Genomic DNA, 20,930 nt, shown 5'->3' on the forward strand with positions numbered 1-20,930 from the left:
TTAGAGTACGGTATAATTTTAAGACTGGTTCAACTTACAAATTTTACAGGGAAGCTAGAACAATTTTGTGACTTATTTGAGGTCAGCCTTTAACGAGTGAAGTCAGTTATGAGAGCTGTAGTAAAATTGCGTCTAATTGCAAGTAAGTTTTTCTATGCCTCTACGATCATGGACATTTAAAGAACAATTTGTTGAATCCGTTGTAACAGGATGAATAATTTAGTCAGAAGAAACCACGGAATTTTCTTTACATGACGTAATCGACTTTTATTTGACAACATTGAACTTCGGCGGTCACGGGTTTGTGAAGTAAAACGCACACAGGAAAATTTTAAACAATCTCCGCTGTAATAATTTTTGAAACCTGGTTCACACATAAGGGCGAAGTCACGTAAATGCAAAATTAAAATTTACGTCGATCATTTGTCACTTTAGTTCTGAAACAACATAAGGAGGCTCGCAACAGATTTTGTGGACTTAGGGTGGAAGTTTTGAAATTGCAATCTCGCATACAAGATAAACTTCGATCTCCTTTATACCTCATCATCATTTTAACAAATGATCAAAGGTGATTTTCTCATCGGTTTCCAAGCAACAGTTATTACCATAGCAACAGATCTCGAAATCTAATCAGAAACTTTATGACGAAACTTAAGGGATTTAAACTACTTTATCTAGACAACTTGTAGGCGAGAGTAGGAAAAAAATCTGTAAGAGCGTTTTCAAGCAAATAATGAATCAATTTTCATGGGGTGATATTGTTTATTCCCGCATTTTTCACCAATATCTCTAGCAAAAGAAAGCTTGACACTTTTGTCCTTTCTCTTAAAAGGTCATTCCTCATAGCAAAACATTCTAAATGTATATTGAACTTAAGATTATTTATGTTTGAAAACAGTGAAAATAAAGCGCAGATGAACGTTAAAGTTCCTACTTTGCATAAATCGAGATATCAAATTTTTCTGTTAAATTACAAGCGGTTAGAGTAAGAATTCTTTTCGACATTCACGCAAGTTTTAGGCTCAAGAACCGAAACCGATGTTAGATAAAAATGCTGAATCTTGGTCAATTTTCAATCGCTATTCGCTTTCTCCGAACGAGAGTTTTATTTTGATTGTCCGGGTTTATTCCCCTGCTATTCACGTGCTGTGAACATTTATGATTACGCCGTGAAGTCGAGCAAAATTTAAAATTTACATAAATATATGCTCCTGCTTCTCAAGTCCTATATTGTAAATTTTATCTTTTGCACGACCTCACGTTCAGATCGTTCAGCAGATGGATCAGTTAAAAGTTTACGGCTACTTCAATAACTGTGCCTTACTCTATCCCACGCCGATTAATTTTCCAAGATTTATCTCGGATCACGAAAATAATGTTTGATGACGAGATGTAATCACCTTCACTCAACATGAAAAAGTCACGACACTCAGTTCATGAGCTCAGTAGATTAGTGGTCGGATTTTATTGCACTTGCCAGATTTAAAAGCTATTAATTATGTAATCAGCACGGTATAAATGTGTGTTTTCATGTTTTCCTTCGACAATTTTTCTGCCCTGAAAGAAGAGGAACTGTGTCATTTACTTGTCAAACGCCCACTAAAAGACAAACAGATCGTGACAAACCACACACACACAGAAGTACGTGAGACACTGAAGTGGAAAACATTTCTACTCAAAATAAGTAAGGCCTAGGGCAAACGTCGAATCTTAGTCGAACTTAATTCGTCGAACCTATTAATTTTGAAAAAGGCGCATGAATGGTGCGACGTTTGCCGCAATTAAGTTCGACTCAAATTAATTGGTTCGACTCCAGCATAAATTCGACTTGCCAAGTCGGATAATGCGACGGTGATTCGGCGTTACAGCAAACGCCGTTCTAAACACGCTCTGAACTCAATTCATAAATCATGCAAATTACAAAATAATTGATTCAAATGTGATGGACTGTGCAAACGTCACAAAAATACCGACTCCCCCATCTGCCAAACTCTATTTCCCCTCCTGACGAGCATGCGCTGTACAAAGACAATTTCGCGGCCAGGAATGGCGAGCTATCACCACCGAACTATCGAACTATCATTGCTGACATCGCACAGCGTGATAAAAAAATGTGTTTTTCGTGTTTCAGGAACACTAAATGTAAATGATTGAAATGCAAATTGCCTATTTGCATTAAATGCTCAGTGCTTGAGTCTTCTCTTTCTATTTTTCGCAATTAATTGCCAAAGAAAGGGCAATGAGCACTGTATTTCGGCATTTCGCTAGCACGTCAGCAATAACTAGCCGGGCATCGAGTGAATAGCACGGGGACACGTGCTTATTCCCGTGTTTCATGAAGTGCAACTTGTGAATTAAGGTCTACGTAGGTTTGACGTTTGCTATCACGCTCAAATTAAGACGACTCTTTGTCGAACCTAATTTTAATAAATTCGACGCGACTTAGATTCGACGTTTGCCCTAGGCCTAATAAATCTTAAACTAATAAATTCCGCTTACATTTTTTCTTGGCAGGAATTTAAGATGTTTATTGCGACACACTTATCATTATCCTTTAGAAGTTATCTATTATCTTGGATTAAGTAAATCCTCCCGCATCTTAAGGAATCAGCAGTACGCTCGTACTACAATATTAACTTGCCTTTGCAACAGGGCAAACAGGTTCTGATCTTGTTCTAACCTGTTTAGTCTGTTCACTTGTTATATTGGTTACTCTTTCTTTGTTTCCAATCAGTCACATCGTGTATTAAAGTTTGTTCCAGTAGTATCTCTAGCAACCTATGTGGCATCCAAGGGTATCCCAGGAGCCATGGTATGGAATCCCAAATATATTGGGTTCCCAAGTCTCCACTGATAAAATTCAGTAGGTAGAGGGGAGAAAGCCATATTAACGGAATAGACTTGGGAAGGGGTAAAGTATGTGTATAGGGATAAGGGTTAGCTATTGTTTGGGATTGACTAGTTTGGGGGAGGGGCAAAACGTGTTTAAGGATTAGGGTCAGCTAGTTTTGGGAAGGGGGTAGCCCTGTATATCGATTAGGGCTAATTAGTTTTGGGGAGGGGGGAAATGTGTACAGGGATTAAGGTTAGCTAGTTTTGGGAAGGAGGAAACCCTCTATATGTCTTAATTATGAAACTGATATTATAACAATTAATTTTTGGTAGACAGAGGTAGATTATAAAAAAAAGAAAAGAAAAGTGCAAGAAATAATAGATTGCAGCAGTAAAGAAATTCCGGCCGGGAAATTAAAAAGGATGCATCGGCACCATTGCTCCTTGTAGTTGTGAGTCTTCAGGGACAAAGCACAACCGCTGAGTGAAGATGTTTCTAACCAGATACCAGGTCCCGACATCCTCTGCGCTGGGTCCTTGTGGAAGAAAATTTGGGAGAGAAGAAATGAATATAATTTCAAGAGGGGAGGAAACATAGAAGATATAAATACGTATGCACATGTATACTCGATGGAAATTATGATAATGGTGACGGGAAGAAATTAAAAGGTTAAATTGTAACTACGCAAGCTTATAAATATGGAGAGTTAATTAAAGGGGAGAAAAAATTTTCAAGGGCTATATAGAAAAAGGAGAAATAAAAAAAAAACTTACGTAGTATTCCGTTACAGATTTCGTAATTGTACTATGTAGAACTTTGCCTTTAGTGTGACGTTAAAAGGTGGAAATATTTCTCCAAATATTTCGCTGATTCAAATCCTGCGAGTAATTGAACACAAATCGCAGTGAAGCGATTGACATGTTGTAATATTTTGGGGTCAGAAAATCCTTCTGAGAAAAAGTTAGTTTTGAAAATATTGTTTGTAAATTCTCTCAGATTAAATTCTAATGGTTGGTCTCAATTGCGTTTGTGTAGTAGTCTAAAGGTTTGCTTGAAAGTTTTTGACTGGGCAAATAGATTTCATTTGGCCGTGGGTCTGTATTCCGATATCGTACAAGGGACGTCAAAACGCGGTAAGAACATCCGTCACGCTACTCACCTGCGGCTCGTAGCGTACTTCTTTGTTCTCATCACTTTTTAACGTCACCTGTGCATCATCAGGGTAGAGCCGAAGCAGGGCAAAATGGAATATATTTGTTAAAGAAGAAATATTTGACGATCTCCTTAAAATTAGGGGCACCATGCAGCTCTTTAAGAGCGACCCACGGTATTGGCTGAAAAACAATAACGGGCCAATGAAAAAACAACAACTGACAATGGACCCTAGCCCGCACACTGTACACAGGTCAAACGAAAGAGGTTCTAAAGAACTTCGTGATATGTTAAAAACGTGTATTTCTCAGCTTAAACAACGTATTGAAGAATAAATGAATTAATTAACTGTCTCCTAAAATGGTGCCAGCGGTCTCAAAAACCAAAGAGATCGATATGATACATGTACAAGACAGTTTAAACTAACGGACTAAATACACACCGTGTACTGTCCCTCGCTTATCTTTATGTTCTGACAAGTACAAAGTCTAGAAATCAGCAAAAACTAGTTTTCTTCGGCCGCATTTTCTGTTCCGAACACGCAGTTTTTGAAACGCGAAATTGACTCAACTGATCTAGCTTTAAACTACAAGGAAAGGTTAAACGTTTAGGTAAAACACTGGAGCTGAAGCTTTTTATCATAACTTTTGTTCTACAACACTTCTGTTTTCAGTGGATGGCAAGGCCCCCCTCTGCTTAAATCATTGATATCTCCAGCATCAATCAGTTAAATCTTACATAACTTTCCTGAAACTTGCCTAAAAGATAAATAAATAAGTACTGAAATTTTGTGGGTGCCAGTTACAAGTCTCGCTTTTTGACAAAATAATAAAGCAACTACAATGATGAGGAGTTCTATGGGTTGGCATTCCTGACGACTGAACACTTATCCATGGACACTTGCTAGCACGTTCTCTCTAAAGAGAGCAGGAGTTTGTTCTGAACTTGGACGATTATTTGTGTTCATCATTCGGTGGGGGATATGATCGGATACACTGGATATAACCATCCTCATCCGTGTCATCGTTCTCTCCATTGTCACCATTGGGTCCCTCTCCTGCTTCAGAAATGGGCGATGTCGCAAAGTTGCTGTAGATGGCCGTTTGTTGACTAGAAATACCATCAGGTGGAGAAGGATTTCCTTCTGATGGTCTTCTTGCTTTAGGAAGGAGTCGAGGTGGGTTGGGGGAAATATCTCTTCCTAAACCATCCGATTGTGACGATGGGTGGAATGGGGGATCTGGAGTGTCGGAAGGCCTCCTTTTTTGGGGAAGTGTTTGCATTGGATTGACATCTGTTAGACTTCTCACCCGAGGAGTTGATTGGGCGGACGGCCTTCTTGTATTTGGGACAGGTGGCGGTGGGTTGCTGCTCGACCGATTAGGCCTCCCTGGATAAGCAGGTGGTGCGTCATTCAATGCAGGGTCAATGATCTCAAGTGTGATTTCAAGTGTGTGGCTCATTGGGGCACCTTTTGGGCCTAAGATGTCAATACTTGATTCACACTATGCCGAAGAAGAGATAAGAGGGTCATGACTAATGCAGACTTCTGCTCTGATATCGTTCGAGAAATGATCCTGCCTACCTCATTTGAGAGACCTATTTATTCCAAGTCTAATCCGGTAGGCCTATATCATAGTATTTCCAGGTTAGGTTGCCCCAGGTGTATCACCAGATTTGTCCTGTAGTTAACTACATCTTGCAGTACTAACCCGCGTTCATCCCCGAGTCAACTTCTTTACTCTCAGTCGTGTAGCGTGCGTTCCCCATTCCGCTTGTAAAGGCAACCCGGACTCTGGAAACGAAAAGGAGATTTGTATCTCGATCAAATATGTCATTGTTCTAATTTTCTCTCCTCAGAAAGGAATATTCACTTTTTTTCACGAGATAAAAAGCCTCAGAAGTAAAATGGCCACGTGCTACAACCTGTTTGCATCCGTGAAACAACTCGATCGACCAGTAATCTCTGTCCCGTATGTTGGCGCGTTCGGGACAGGTACAGAACTATAACCACAATGCACAGTGTGAACAGTGATCTAACCTCTTTGTAATAGGATAAGGACCAATCAATGTCATTCTGTGTACCCTAACAGTGTATCTAGCGGAAAGTATTTCCATATATCATTGGAATAAAAGTTTAAAAGTTAATTGATCGGACATTATAGCAGGTGTTTCTTCCCTAGCTAGCCGGCAGAAATACCAAATTAAAGTGTTATCATCTAATGCCTTCATTTTTGTTGCAAGCTTACTTCACCTCTGCACAGTGGTTTCTCGATATTTTTTAACAGTTTAGCGATTCACAACCAGATGAGTTTTATTGTACCAAACACCGGTTTCTGTAAAAACATTTCTAGCCGGAGCATTGTCACGACTCCCTCCACGTGGTGGTCCACTGGCCACTCAATGATTGTATACCCATCTATACCCCTGTACAGAGAATCACAACGCTGTGACAAGTGTACATGTTTTACGTTAGAATGCACTGTGCTAGACGAAAAAGTAAGGTATACTATACAGGGCCTTGCCATGACTAAGCCATATATGCAAACATTTGTTTAATCGACATAAAGTTAGTTGTAAATCAGTGGTTTGAACCCAGGAGTCATGTACGTAAGTACCTAAAATAAGGATCATCCGGGTGAGTGTAGTAATGATTGGTGCGGTTTTTTTTTCCTTCGCATTTGCAGGATTGCTGGTGTCGATCACCCTTCCTTGTTTTTATAAAGGAGAGTTCATTGGTGTTACAGGGACAGATATCAACATGGAGGATCTGACATCCGACATTTCTTTGTTTAATCAAGGACATAGTGCCTACGCTTTTATGACCAGTAGATCAGGAAGGACCATAGTTCATCCTCTCCTACCAGCTCCAACAAGCGCATATGGGGACCCTGTTTATTTGGACATACGAGCCCTCGAGTCTGGGCCCGACTTTAACGATGTGTTTGATTCCATGACAATGTATGAATGTTTGTCTTTTTTAATTTTACCAGACTTTTTTACTGCGAATGCACCTTATCTCTCAGTCTATGAAGCTGCCTCCCACGTTTGTTTCATGCAAAATGAACAGTGTGCCCATTCAAAGGAAATCGTTTCCGCGAACTGTTTTGTGTTCATCTGCTGTGTAATGTGGACGTAACCTTTGGTTAAATCTAGAGGTTGAACCCCTGTTTCAATTTACTGCCCTGTCATGACTCTGTATTTATACCTTTCGATATTTGGGAAAAGTGGTATATCATTTGGGTTTTAGTTTTTTGTATCAATGAGCTATCAGTTTTGCCTGCTAAACATCGCGTAGAACGTTAAGAAATGGAACTGCTCTTCACTCTACAGTTATAGACTCTTGTCTTTCCGAGGAGCCTATAACAGGTTCATGTCTCCACCAAAGAAAATGACGTACAAAATAAGGCGTTCAAATTCCACAACAATCAGCAATTGTCTATATTGTACAAGTAATTGCTTAATAAGTAGTTTTTTATACCTTAAATTGTTTTCTCTTTATTTCCTGCATAGTGGACAAACTGGATCCAAGACATTTGTTTCAAAGCGATTTTTGCCAAGAGGCGGAAAAGAAAAGGAAGGGGTGAGAGTTCGAACTGTGAATTCAACGTACTTTTGGACTCATTTAGAGGGCACAGATTTCTCCCTTGGTGTTGTTGTGCCAGTTTCACACGCAAAAGATGTGCTTAACACTATGCAAATCCCCCAAGGTAAGTCTTATTAGCAACTGAGTGGGAGTAACAGTTCAACCCTTAGTTCTTCTAGGGAGCACACGTCATGAATAACGTCTCTCTTCCACCTGACTGGGTTTTGTGCTAGCCTCTTCAAGGTGTTCCGGGTTACATTTTCGATCCAGATCTAAGGAGCCTTTCCTATGACAAGTCAGCATAACTAGCTTCACTAATTTGTTTGCAATCCGACGTATTCACTGCATGTGTGTTTTACCAATGGCAACTGCCAGCAGTCCTGCTGGTGGCATTAACCGTTTTCACCTCTCACGACATCGATAAGGATATAGGGTTGAATTTTGACCTGGGAGAACTCCCCAATGTCAAAGCTATCTAGGTATGGTGGCACCAAAGGGTATGACTTTATGAGCCGTTTTGGTCTGAAATAGTGTATAGATTTTAACCATTATGGTCTGAAGTCTGAAAATGGGTATTGATTTTCCAGAAACGGGTATGATTCTAGAAACCAGGTCTGAAAATGGGTAAAAATGTTAGAGGCCAGGTCTGAAAAAGGCACCAAAAAATTACATTTTTGGGCTGAAATGGAGTGAGAGTTAGGAGAACCAAGCCGTACACTCCACCCTCACCATAATTCCGAGGAGTACTTCCCCCAGAGGAATTTTTGAGAAGCAATCGGCACCTGAAGCCAAGATTAAAGGGGATTAAACAATCTGTTTAAAACAAGTTGATGATAACTTGGGATTGGCATGACTTGGGATTCAGTTAATTGTTATCTTGCAAATTGCATAACTTTTATTTCACCAGGCTACAAGTTCAAATACCATCGAATCGACTTGGATCCTCCCAAGAAACCATGTTCTCAGTTTGGTCTTTTAGCTACAAAAGGTGAGACCATGTGAAAGAACAAGGACACGTCCATCTGTACTTTTTCAAAGCACGCTTGGCCTATCATTAGTGAATCATTAACTGAAGTGATTTTTTTTTTCTTAGATTCCACGGTAGTTTCGTTTGCGCCAGGAGCCTTCAAGGATCCCTACAAATACATAGGCATGGACGAGACAAAGGCCGATGTGGATCTGTTTAATGCTTACATGAATGACCAGAAAGGGGAAGTTAGAAATCCTGGATTGAAACTGGGAATCCGTGACACAGTGATCGCCACATGGAAAGTAGAAGATCTGTGGTTGCGTGAAAAAACTGAGCTCACGCAATATTTGGTTTGGAGATACATTGGAACGGCAAATGGGGTTTTCAGAATAGCACCAGGCAGTGAATCAGAGAAGGGTTATGATCCAAGACAAAGGCCTTGGTAAGTAGCTCATAGTTGCTAAGTTGTACTCTTTTCTGCTTTTTGGTTACTGTTGCAAAGACTTACAAGCTTTTGCTATGAGTTATTGATATGGTGATTATGAGGTTAATGTTGTGGTTGATAATGATGATGACGATGATGATGATAATAGGTGGTGATGACTTGTGATCATGTGCTCCTGATTGTTTCTGATAATAGTGATAGTGATCATCATCATCATCATCATCATCGGTAATAATAACAAGCCGTTTATTTACCCGTTTATTTTATTTATGCAGTAACACTTATTGCTAATTTCTTCGAGCAGACCGTTAATAATAAATGAACAGTCGGATTTTTTTTACGACAAAAAGTTACAAATCTTACTAATTAGATGTTTATGTAGTAATACTTTAGCCAGTTTAGGTCAGAATTTGTTTACGGAAGTAATTTTGATCTAAGGTGGTTCTTTCACTGTTGTTAAGTGTGTTCCAGCATGTAGCTGCTACAAAGCTAAGAGAGTGAAAGCCTTCGGTAGTTGTTGATTTTTGGGAAGAGATGAAATGATAGTGCCCCCTAAAGAATAAGGACTGGAGCGCAAACTAAACATATCTTTCAAGTATTCCGTGTTTTTGTTAAAATGAAGACATTCAACAACATGCGATCCTCGACTGCCTTTTAGACCATAACTATTCCTCTGTTGTGTCAAAGACATATAATTATATTAACGTGAAAATGCCTTCTTTTAGGTATTATACTGCTATAGCTAATAGCGGCTTAGTCGTCCTTACCACTCCATATTTGGATGCCGAAGGTCCTAACGGCTATGGATCAGGGGTGGTGATAACTGCTGCCAAATCGATTTACCTCGGGGAACCAAGTCACCAGCACCACACAAATGATGACGTATTGGGAGTCATGGGAGCTGATTTTCCTCTGACGTATTTTTATAGGTAAAAATTAATTTTTTTAGCTATTGTTTAATGAGTGGTTAACTTGCATATTCTTCTCACAATGCTCGAATGAAGAAGCAAATAGACAGAGAAAGAAACCAAGGACTGGACCTTAAGCTGCTTTTGTCTCACGGCGTTCCTTTTCCTTGTTAAAAACTGATTTCCACACCTCTGATGTTATCTCGTTCCTGACTTAAAGATCGTTATCGATCCAGTTTTGCACTGTTAAAGGGTTTAAACTTAATGCTCATAAACCAGAAATATTTAGCCTTAAACTTTTCAGTCTGAAAAGGGTCGAAGCCGGCCAGGCGTTTTGGCTAGTATCTTTTATCTAGAGTCGTCTTTCTAAATAAATTTAGAGCATGTAATTTTCATATTAAATTTTACCCACTGGCCTACAATGATCATATAGAAAGGCTAGGGCATGAAGAGAGTTTCTCTAATTACAATAAATGATCGTCCTTCAGACTGCATGCAGTGTTTTGGTTTTACTTGGTGATCTTTTGTGGGTATTCTATGGTGGATGCAACCACTGCATCAGCACAGCAACCAATCGACCACTCGCCAATCTTTTCGCATTTGTCAAGTCAATGTCTGCCAAATTAATGTGCTTCAAAATTGCATTAACATTATCAATACAGCAATATGACTAAAATGTCCTAGATCTTTCAGGAGAGGCTTAGCCCCAGAATTAAACAAACTTTACAGTCAACATTGTGGTAGAGAAAATCTAAGTTGATCGCCAGCTGATTACACTCTTGTGGCTCATTAAGAACTTAAGTTGAGAATTGACCAGGCCAGGCTTCTTTTACCCCGGGACTTTTTGTTTAACTTTTTATTTCATTTTTTTTCCTTTTTTATGTCTGTACAAAGACAATTGACTGAGCATTGCATTAACAACGAGACGACCGAATCAACGTAGTTAGCTCCTACCCTACAGTCCTTGTAGGGAAAGAATGATCAAAAAAGTTTGCTTTTCTCAACAGGTTGCTCACCAAAGTGTATCCAAGGTGCAAAGACAGACAAACCTACTCGTGCTTTGTTATGGACAATGCAGGATTTCTTATAATGCACGAAGACTTTTTGCTGCCTTCAGCCAAAGCAGCTGATGTGGAATATGTGCACATTACTAAGAAAGAAAAGAACATTGCTGAGCATCTGATAAGCAAAGGATATTTGAGAAGAAAAGAGTGCCGTAACCTTAAAGAGATACAAAAGCAGAGTTTTTATGAAGTTGATTTGCCCGGTGGTCATGTTGACGTACTACAGAGCGGCGACATCTGCAGCAAATATCAACTGAGTAAAATCACTGGAACTAATGCGTACATAGGTTGGTCAATTATTATAAGTTAATTTTCAACTTTTCATGGAGGGTCGATAGTTTTGTCTTCATATAACTATAACAATATCGAATAAGGGAAATTAAGTTCTTGCTTCAGTTGGTACCTTAGCTGTACGCGTTCAGCGGTGATCACGTGTTTGCACTTGCAAATCGTTCTCTCCTTGGATTGAAAAATGTAAAGGAATTTCCACGTCTTACTTCTTTGTTAACTCCCTTTAAGTCTTAATGATGGACCAGATCAAGAATTAAATCTGCGGTGTATGATAAAGTGCTCATTGAACTGCACTCTAACGTACACTGCAGAGTTAATTGTGTGATCCTTAATGCTCCCAACCCATGAGAAATAAGAACACAACAATGATATGTGGGGTAAGGGGTTGGGAATGAAGTACTCCAATAGCAGGCCAGTGGAACTAGATGCCATCAATAACTGAATCACTAATCTGGCTTGGTAAGGGGGGTCAAAGCCCCCTCCTCTCCGGGGATGCAGGTCACAAACCCCTGGGAGAGGTTCCTAATCCTCTTCGGGGCTGCAGTCACAATACCCCGAAAGAGGTCCTTACTCCCTTTCAGGGCTGCAGGTCACAATACCCTGAAAAGGTCCCTACTCCCCCTCAGGGCTGCAGGTCACAATACCCTGAGAGAGGTTCCTAGTCCTAAGGGAGTTTTCCTAATCCTCTTCGGGGCTGCAGTCACAATACCCCGAAAGAGGTCCTTACTCCCTTTCAGGGCTGCAGGTCACAATACCCTGAAAAGGTCCCTACTCCCCCTCAGGGCTGCAGGTCACAATACCCTGAGAGAGGTTCCTAGTCCTTAGGGAGCTTAGACTCATGGTTACCATGGTAACCCATCAATTCTGTGAGTCTATGGGGCCAAGAGTGCCTGTAAGGGAGCACTTCATCCCCACAAATACACAAAGTGTATTCCCCATAGACGAAACAACCCCGACCCCTAAAATAAGTAATGAATTAACTAATTAAAGGTATCACCTAACTGCTGACGGGAAACCCCAGAAAGAAGGGAAGGTGGGCACTGTAAAAGTTGCATGTGCCTCTGTTCGCGTCCCCTGTTGTAGACACATTTCGCTGGGGTCCTTTGGAAAAGAGCGGATACTCTTCTTTGAGTATCGCTGGTGACACAGTAAAAATGGTTAACCAAAGCTGAGTGTCAACCACTGACCAATTAATAGACTTATTTACGCTAGCTTTCTGGCGAAACTTAAAGTCGTAAATGGCCCATCCTAACCCTTTGTGCACACGGGCTGCGTATCTAATTAAACTCACATATTGCATGAGTTCCTGCGATCGTGTTGGGAACTTGTCGATTAGTACACTCATATAGGACGTAAAGGCAGTGGTCCACTGTTCAATATCGGTAATAGGGGTGGAGGCCGTCTGCTTCCATTTCTTCGACACCTTAACGACGGAGTTCTCACATTGGATGTCTTTGATATACTGCCCTGGGATGGGCGATGCGAAGTTAACCGCAGCAGTGTTCGTGGGAACTGTCGTTTCGGGCGCTGTGCCACGCACAAGCGAAGCGGGCCTTTGGGCAAGGAGGCTCGACGAAGCACTCACAGCGGCCCTAGCCGCTTCGGTCGCTATCTCCCTGGCAGATTGTTTCAATGTGTCCGCAATTAATTGTTGGATCGTCTGTATCTGGCCGTCTGGAAACTCAGTGCGCTCTTGCCTGTGTGCCGCCGTTTCGTCGTTGTTTGAAGTTGCTGGTTCGTGTTCATTGATGTTTTGCACCTGAGTTGGTGGTGGTTTGTTCAGCTCCCGGAGCCGGCGTTCGAGAGTCCTTCGGACTCCTGTCGACGGAATTCCATGTTGAACACAAAGAGAGCGAAGGTCGGCGATGGATAGGGCTCCAAGCACGGTCGGGTCGATATTCGGTTGAGCGTCTGGGCGGGAAGTCGACCGGCGTGCTCGTAGCGGCATGATTTGCGGTCCTGAAACTTAAAATCGCCTCACAGGATCGCCTCACAGGATAGGGAAACCGTCTCAGAAGCGAGCGAAGAAACAAATTGAACGGCTGCGAAAGTTATTAAAAGACACGTCGTAGAAAAAACACGTCGTAGAACAAGACAACTACAGTTTGCTAGCTCGCAGCGAAGGAATGAATAAACACACAACTCGTGCTCGATGTCTGAGGATTGATTGACAGTGAAATACCAGCCGATTCTGATTGGCTCAGCGTACAGTTTGCGTTACTAATGCATGTGATCCCGATAAACTTTGGACTGTGAAACCCTACCCCCTACCTTAAAGCATGTCAAACAACCAGCACGTAATCTCTCATGGTTGTCCCATTAACTTAAATTTATGAGGACATAAATTGGTCTGTCATTTGTGTCCCTAGTACTAGCTGCACAACATTCATTTGTATCGTTCACAATCACATTGCTGCAGTTACCATCATTATTATTTACGATTTTCGTCCGTCTGGTCTGGTAGCTCAGCTAGTAGAGCAACGGACGATCAAATCCAGATGTCGTGGATTTGGTTCCCGCCGAGATGTAATAGTTTTTCTTTGTCTCCTGCGAGTTCCCATTTCCTTACGAACGGATGACGCTTAGTAGGAATTTCATGAGTTCACTTAAGCACTTTAAGTAGCATACATTTGGCTACAGATTTAATTATCTTATCCTTCATTTGTGTACTTAAAGCTAGCTGTACAACATTCATTTGTATCCTTTTAAGCCTAGTTTAGGATAACATAACGTTCTGGAAACTGAAAATTTGTTGTAACAATTTTTGCAGGAGTCGCTGTGCGAGACTCATTTTGTGCAGTAGAGTCGTGTTCCTGTTCTTCCGATGGCCAGTGTTCCTATCTGTCACCCAAGTGTGAGTGTCCCTGCACCTCTCCCCTGAGATTCAATTACTGTCGCAGTCAATTCCCGAACAGCAGGTTTGTTCATAATAATTATTTCATAAAATTGTAGCACGACATTTTACTTAGGACATTTCTCTGTCCAGATGTATCTTATGTGTTGACCAACAAACAAACGAACATTTAAAAACACTGTGAAGGTAACAAGCCTTAGCTCAATTGTTCAATTTGCACTAGGAGTCTAAGGGAGTGACCGGGGGACGCACCCACCCCCTCCCTCCTCCTTCTAATTGTTTTAGACCAAAACCGAGGTCTGTAGGGCCGAAGCGCCGAGATATTTGGTTTGACGAATAGGAACAAGTCCAGCGTTTGAGAGCGGGCCGCCTTCCTATCCGACGGTCTAGATCCGCAACTGAATCTTTTCGTTTGTCATAATTGGACGTCTTTCGTACAAACATACTATCTGATATTAAGAATATTCGCCTTGTAGAGAGTTGGTGTCGACTTTAGTTGTACTGATATGATAGTTAACGCTACCTTGTTTGCTTTTGTTGTGTACAGCCTTCCAATCTGTCCACCTCCAGCACCTCAAATAGAAATTCCAAGCGGTCCTAGCCCGCCAGTCTCTGGGAAAATCTGCGACAACCGGATGTTAGGCTTAGAAAAGTGCTTTGATCCTCACTGCAGCGAGAGAAACAGCTCACAGACATGTGAAGGAATTGTCAGTTGCTACTGGTGTCAGTATAATAAGGATGACGTGCCATTAAAGAAACCTTACTGCGCAAGCTCACAAGTCTGCTTTAGAGGAAAAGAAGGTACCTAGTTTTATTTTGGTTTAATGAAGCAAATTAGAAAAAGTGCCAGCAGGAAGCCGAGGGTTTTAAGGATTGCAATTGTACCCCCTTTATCGCTCTCCGTATAAGATGTTCAGGAGGACATAAATTCCTTCTGGTACCTATAACCACCCATACGTACACCTCAAACCTCGTAAACGTTTTCTGGTCATATAAAATACTATAAAAAAACATTTTAGGGAAGAAGAACATGGCCTGTCGTAAAAGGCACTTAAACCGAAAAGAACCGCCTTAGCTGAGAGAGTGTAAGTAAAGATTAGAGGGTTAACCTGTTGCTTAATGCAGCATGACGAGTGCACCATAAAATAATAGACAAAATTCTCAGGGAAGCGGACAGGCATACTAAAGACTTAAAAAAGATTAGTGAATGATTTTAAGATCTGACGGTAGCAACCTCTAAAACTAGTTATAGATACCTGGACTATCTCCAAACCGTGATGACCTATCGATTGGGGAAAGTGCCAGAGAATAACACGGTTGTCAGAGTAGGCACACCCTTGAGGGCGTGTTCACAGAATCGCTTCTAACTATAATCTTACACAAAAGATGTGCGCTGCCTTGAGCCTCGGCCAACAACTGAATTCTTAACGAATCGATCAAGAATATCGCGGTCCCATTCCATGAAACATTCAGAGTAATAAGGATAAGGAAATGACGGCACCTCTTTTGCTACTGCGCATGCGTTCTGTGCATCTCGAGATGGTCCGAGAAAGTCGGATTTCTTAAACGGTGGTACCTGCAGCTAAAACAGAGATATTTTACGCGGCTTATGAGTACGCGGAAAAAACAAATCTTGGCAAGGGCTACTGAGATTCGAAAAGAAAATTAAAATAAAAAATACCTCGTTATTAGTAGGCAGCGTTTTTTTAAGTTAATTGAAGTTAGTCTCATATAGTTAAATTTTCAAGATGTCATTTTTAGCTTTTAGATAGAATTCTTTTAGCATGACACAATGACATCAGCTATGCTGTTTTTGATCTGTGGAGTAAAAATATTTGTTTTTTTTTTTGGTTTGTTGGATGAACAGGGCTCAGTGCAGTGTCTTTGTTGTTTACATTTCTTCACAGCTAAAGAACAGTTAAACTGCGGTGTTACCAACGAACCAAATATAAAGTCTCCTCTCAAAGACAGAAGCTGGTTCAGCCAACTGTCGGCTGGAGCTGCTGCAGGTTTTACAGTCGGATGCATGGTGTTTGTGGCTGCTATGGTGGCCACCTTTATTATGGTGAGCAAACTTTCATTTTTTTGTGAATCTGACTGGAGCCTGTCAAAAAATAAGAAAAGTCCGTTAAAGAGAATGTTTTTACTTTGATCATGGGTGCTTAAAGTCTTTGGGTCAGTTACTAAAAGGCAGTTTAGACGGTGTTTGACAAAACCACGTTCTAAGCCATTTTCAATTTTGCCAACAATCATGTCTAAACATTGTCTACTGCCGACGGATAACAAGAAAGCTTGCATCTCAGACCAGAAAACTATTTATCTACTTAAAATAAACAACTTTTATACAGATTTGGAGGCCTACAGATTGTCTTAAGCCGCGCCCTAAGTTAGACTCTGTTTAAATAACTGGCCCTTTGAGTTTACTAAATCATTTTACGGTGACACTAAAATTACATCAATGAATAGGTGAATCGGTTTTTGGAGTGTCACGCATTAAAAGAGAAGATAGAGACAAACATCGATGACCAGTCTCCACACTTTTTAATTGAATTGTTTTTATCTTCCACCCCCCCCCCCCTCCCTCCAAAAAAAATATTGGCAACAATGGCACTTCGAGTATAAATTGTACGCAAGTTATCCTTCCTTTTGAGGTCTGCAACAAGAGTGATGACGTCATCTAAAGTGGTAATTATGTCATAATTTCCAAACAGTGGCCATCTTGGATCCGCCCTTTTTGGAAACCTGGACTTCCACAAAACTTCAGGAAATCGCCAAAATTGAAGTAAAAGTAACTAAAACCACTAAAAGAACATTTATATCACTCAGTATTTTCCACTAGATTATGGCAAATATCTCCGTCATGATAGGAGTATTTGAGAAGTGGTTATATTACGAGCGCCAGTATTTGTGGAAATATATCTGACATTCATTAAATCTATAATAATTACGAGCAAGTCGTATTTTGCTAAATTCCTGCGGGCAAATTATGATCTCAGTATTCGAGATCACTTGAAACGCGTGTCTCACAGTAGTAATGTTTTTATCAGTATTCTTTAGACCTTTTTCACTACTGAAACTGACTTTCCAACTTTACCTTTGTTTCAATCTGTTTTCAAAGGTAACAAGACGCTGTCGTAGCAACAGAATTCCTTCCGTCGCGAAGACTGGCAACAGTGTTTCCATGGAACAAATAATCGATCCAAACAACACGGATGTAAACAATCGCCCGCCGGCCCCTCTTCCAGAACGATCAGTGGAGTACATTCCTGAGGAATATTATGAAGATCCTGATGAGCTAGAACGTCAGTGGCCATCGCCATATGAAGAGATCCGTGTTCGCCCCAAAAAGCCGCAAAGTAATTCTTTACAGGAAGGCAGGTCATCTAATGGCCGTACACATGTCATTACACGACAACCTAGTCTACCGACTTCTTTCAATGGAAGAGAAGAACACCATACACCCCCGCCCCAAACACCCGGTAAGGTGCCTCATTCCCCTGTTAGACGATACTTGTCCCATGAAGTTGGACAACCACCGTTACCCAAGCCAAGAAAAGTATCTGAGAGTGGGCAGTCACAGTCACAGTTTAGGCAAATGTCCGGCTTTCACGCATCACAGCCCCCAGTTCATCATGACGCAGCACCACTCAGTACTCCTTCGACTACACCATCCATTGAAGAAGAACCACCAGAACTCCCTGGAAAGGAAGGGAAAAGGACATATCTTGTAAATAGTCCCACATCACCACCAGCTTTAATTCCCCGAGAGCAAGAAAGATTTGAAACAAACAGGAAACCCGATTATGATACTTCCTCGTCTTCAATCGTTTCTCAAAGAGTAGGCGGAGCAACTTACTGCAATGTACCACCACCACTGCTTGAACCAAGAAAAGACGCTGATGGGTATACCATGCCATGCAGTGATCCTTCAACACTCAGGACTTCTGATGATTGTTTTACATCTGAAGCCTCTGATGTTTACGTAAAATGTATTCCTTAAGTTTATTATAGCTCGGCATACGTGTAAAATGGCCACACGCGAGATTGTTGTGAAGCATCCTTGGAGTTCCAGAGACAACTAACAAGGTTGTAATTTGCGCGCTCACGGATTCCTACCAGTTTGTATTCTTACGGTAGAAAGACGCTATTACTAGTGTTGAAATCTTAAAAAAATATGTTGGCAGATGACATACCCCAATGGACGGTGTACCAGTTAACACTGGTTATAGATTGGTAGTGACAAGCAATGACTGCGCGTGCTGAGACGTATTTGTCAGAAATAAAATTGTGGGCTGCCATTCTTCGACAAATCAAAGTTTAAAATATACGGTATAAGTATTTTTTGGCATTCTTCAGAATGTATTGTTGACATTCTCAAGAAACGTACTCGATAGGCATCTTATTGTATAATTATGCAGACGATAAAATGCATCAATTTAACTACATTGTGGCTTACGCGAGATCCAAGAAAAGGAGAAGGCGTATTCGGTCTGTTTTTTTTTTTTTCTGTGTAAATAGCGTTTCGAGTTTTTTCAGTTTTGCCTTTACCTGAAACAAAAAAGAAAAAAGGTATTTTGACATTCAAAACGATTGAATTTACATTAAAAGGAATGAACAATGCCGTTAAATTAAGCATCGAGCCAACTTCAAGTGTGGCGGTGTATTCCAATGGCCCTAAGACACCATGCAGGAACCTGTGTTTTACACAGACCGCGATTTTTGGACCCGACCCTGTCTTTTCACTGATCTTTCCATGAATTTTTGCCACGTAATATTTTAAAGCGTCCTTTTATTTAATCTGAGTGGAACATAAAATCACCTTTCGTTTGGATTAGAAGTGCAGCTAAGTTATGAAAGCTTGGACATTTACTGAAAAATATCAGTCTATTTAGCCAAATACAGGCTTGGTTGTTATGCTAAAAGTTTTCCAAGATCACTCGGATCATGGCATATCGAAAGAAGCGACGAATCCTTACCCAGAGTGAATTCGTCGGTTCCTTTCATATACCATGATTAGAGTGATCTTGGATCAAAAATACGGATTTAGATTTTCTCAAAGAAATGCACCCTTTAAGTCAATCCACGTCACGCGTGACTGGTATTCTTGAAATTTGTAAGGAGTTTTGAGATTTACATGTCAGTTTTGAACATCGCCAACGAGTTTTTAGTGTTCCCGAAGAAATTTCCCTAGTTTTAAATATTGACGGTATATAAAAGCTATGAATTTTTCTTTAAATCACAGTAAGTATTTCAAGAATGACAATTGTTTCCCATGTATTTTGAATCTCTTTTTTCAGTTAATGGGTCTTTTTCGGGAAGATTTCCAGAGAAATGTTTAACATTCCACTCAAATGCCGGTCAATTCTTACGTTCAGTTCAGTTCTCAGAAATACTGCATGGTCACGCGTTGCGTGAATTGACTGTAATATTATTTTCTTTGCACTAATAGTGTTGTAAAAACTGAATCATTATTTTCACGTTTCCATCGTTGCAATATAATGACGCAAAAAATAGGTGACACTGCCCTTCAGGGAACTAGCACATAGTAATAGGCCTTATCACGGTTTTCGACGCCATTTTGACGAGTAGGCAAACAGGCGTGAGGCAATAGTGTTTGTATGGAAATCCGATGTCAAATAATTTTCATAAAACATCGCTTCTGAAAAATTCATGAATTGGAAACTTTTGGTACTGAAAAAGAGATTTTAAGAAAAAAATTTAGAGGGATGTAGCTGTGCCAGAAAGCGTCCAGTCCTGTTTTGAATTTTCCATACATTTGTCTGTAAAGCGAATCAGCCGCGAACTGCTCTAAAAATAGCTCGCGGGAAAAAAATACAAGGAAATGTATGGAAAGTTCAAAACAGGACTGGACGCTTTCTGGCACAGCTACATTCCTCCAATTTTTTTCTTAAAATCTTTTTTCCTAGTACCAAAAGTTTCCAATTCATGAATTTGTCAGAAACGATGTTTTATAAAAATTATTTGACATCAGATTTCCATACAAACACTGTTATTTCGAGCCTATTTGCCTACTCGTCAAAACGGCGTCGAAAACCGTGATAAGGCCTATTATCCGCGTTCTCAATTCAATTGAGAAATGTCGAAGCTTTGCAATCAAATAAATTGACGACACTGCCATTATTGATTGTCAACTTAGCTTAATTCAGCAGTGATTAATAAATAAAGATGTGGATGGTGGTTATATCTAATCCTAATATATTTTTAATCACTGGCTTTCATTGTTAGTGAAATGAACTATGACAAAGACCTCTCGGAGTAGTCTCGGGAAAACTCGATCCCAGGAGTGACGTGATTTGCATTCCACTTGACGTGCGTCAAAAAACTTCCCTTGTAATAAGGATTATATGGTGGCGCGCTAGGCTGACCCTCACCGCGCTAGGCTGACTGGTCATAACTTGGTGGTGCCATGTCGATACTTGTCGGGTGCATATCATAGCAATACCATGCTCAGGTCCATACGGGGCGGTATAGCCCTGAGGGGGCAGGTTATACACCGTGAAGCTTGGTGGAGGAGCAGGAACGGGTTGTTCTTCAGGAGGATTCATTTTCGGTTATCTTTCTTTAGCGCAGCCAAGAGCCATAATCAGAGATAGAGACCGTAACGAGATGCCATTTTGACTTTTGGGCTTGTCCCCATGTGTTATACCAAAAATCTATTTAAAAAAAAAAAACAAAAAAACAAATGCGCCATACGCGCGTGCACGAACGCGTGTAAATGGCCAGGATCGCGCGTGGTTAAAATTGAAATATTTTTCTACGCGTTCAAAATGGCGTCCAAATTTTAAAATTATGCCAGGGAATATCTC

General features: G+C 40.6%; 1 protein-coding gene across 1 annotated transcript; it reads left to right on the forward strand.

Annotated features, from left to right (window-relative positions):
- The first annotated feature begins 5,881 nt into the window (after positions 1-5,881).
- On the forward strand, positions 5,882-20,312 carry LOC146459192 (VWFA and cache domain-containing protein 1-like). The gene is made up of 11 exons (XM_085089949.1): positions 5,882-5,981; positions 6,673-6,946; positions 7,499-7,695; positions 8,479-8,559; positions 8,665-8,983; positions 9,712-9,915; positions 10,902-11,245; positions 14,020-14,167; positions 14,651-14,904; positions 16,011-16,168; positions 17,222-20,312. Exons 1-11 carry the CDS (start codon positions 5,894-5,896, stop codon positions 18,101-18,103), a joined length of 2,949 nt encoding a protein of 982 aa, XP_084946075.1. The 5' UTR covers positions 5,882-5,893; the 3' UTR covers positions 18,104-20,312.
- Positions 20,313-20,930: the final 618 nt, after the last annotated feature.

This window comes from Pavona decussata, unplaced genomic scaffold (genome assembly GCF_977016875.1).
Source record: "Pavona decussata unplaced genomic scaffold, jaPavDecu1.1 SCAFFOLD_223, whole genome shotgun sequence".
Taxonomy (NCBI): Eukaryota; Metazoa; Cnidaria; class Anthozoa; order Scleractinia; family Agariciidae; genus Pavona; species Pavona decussata.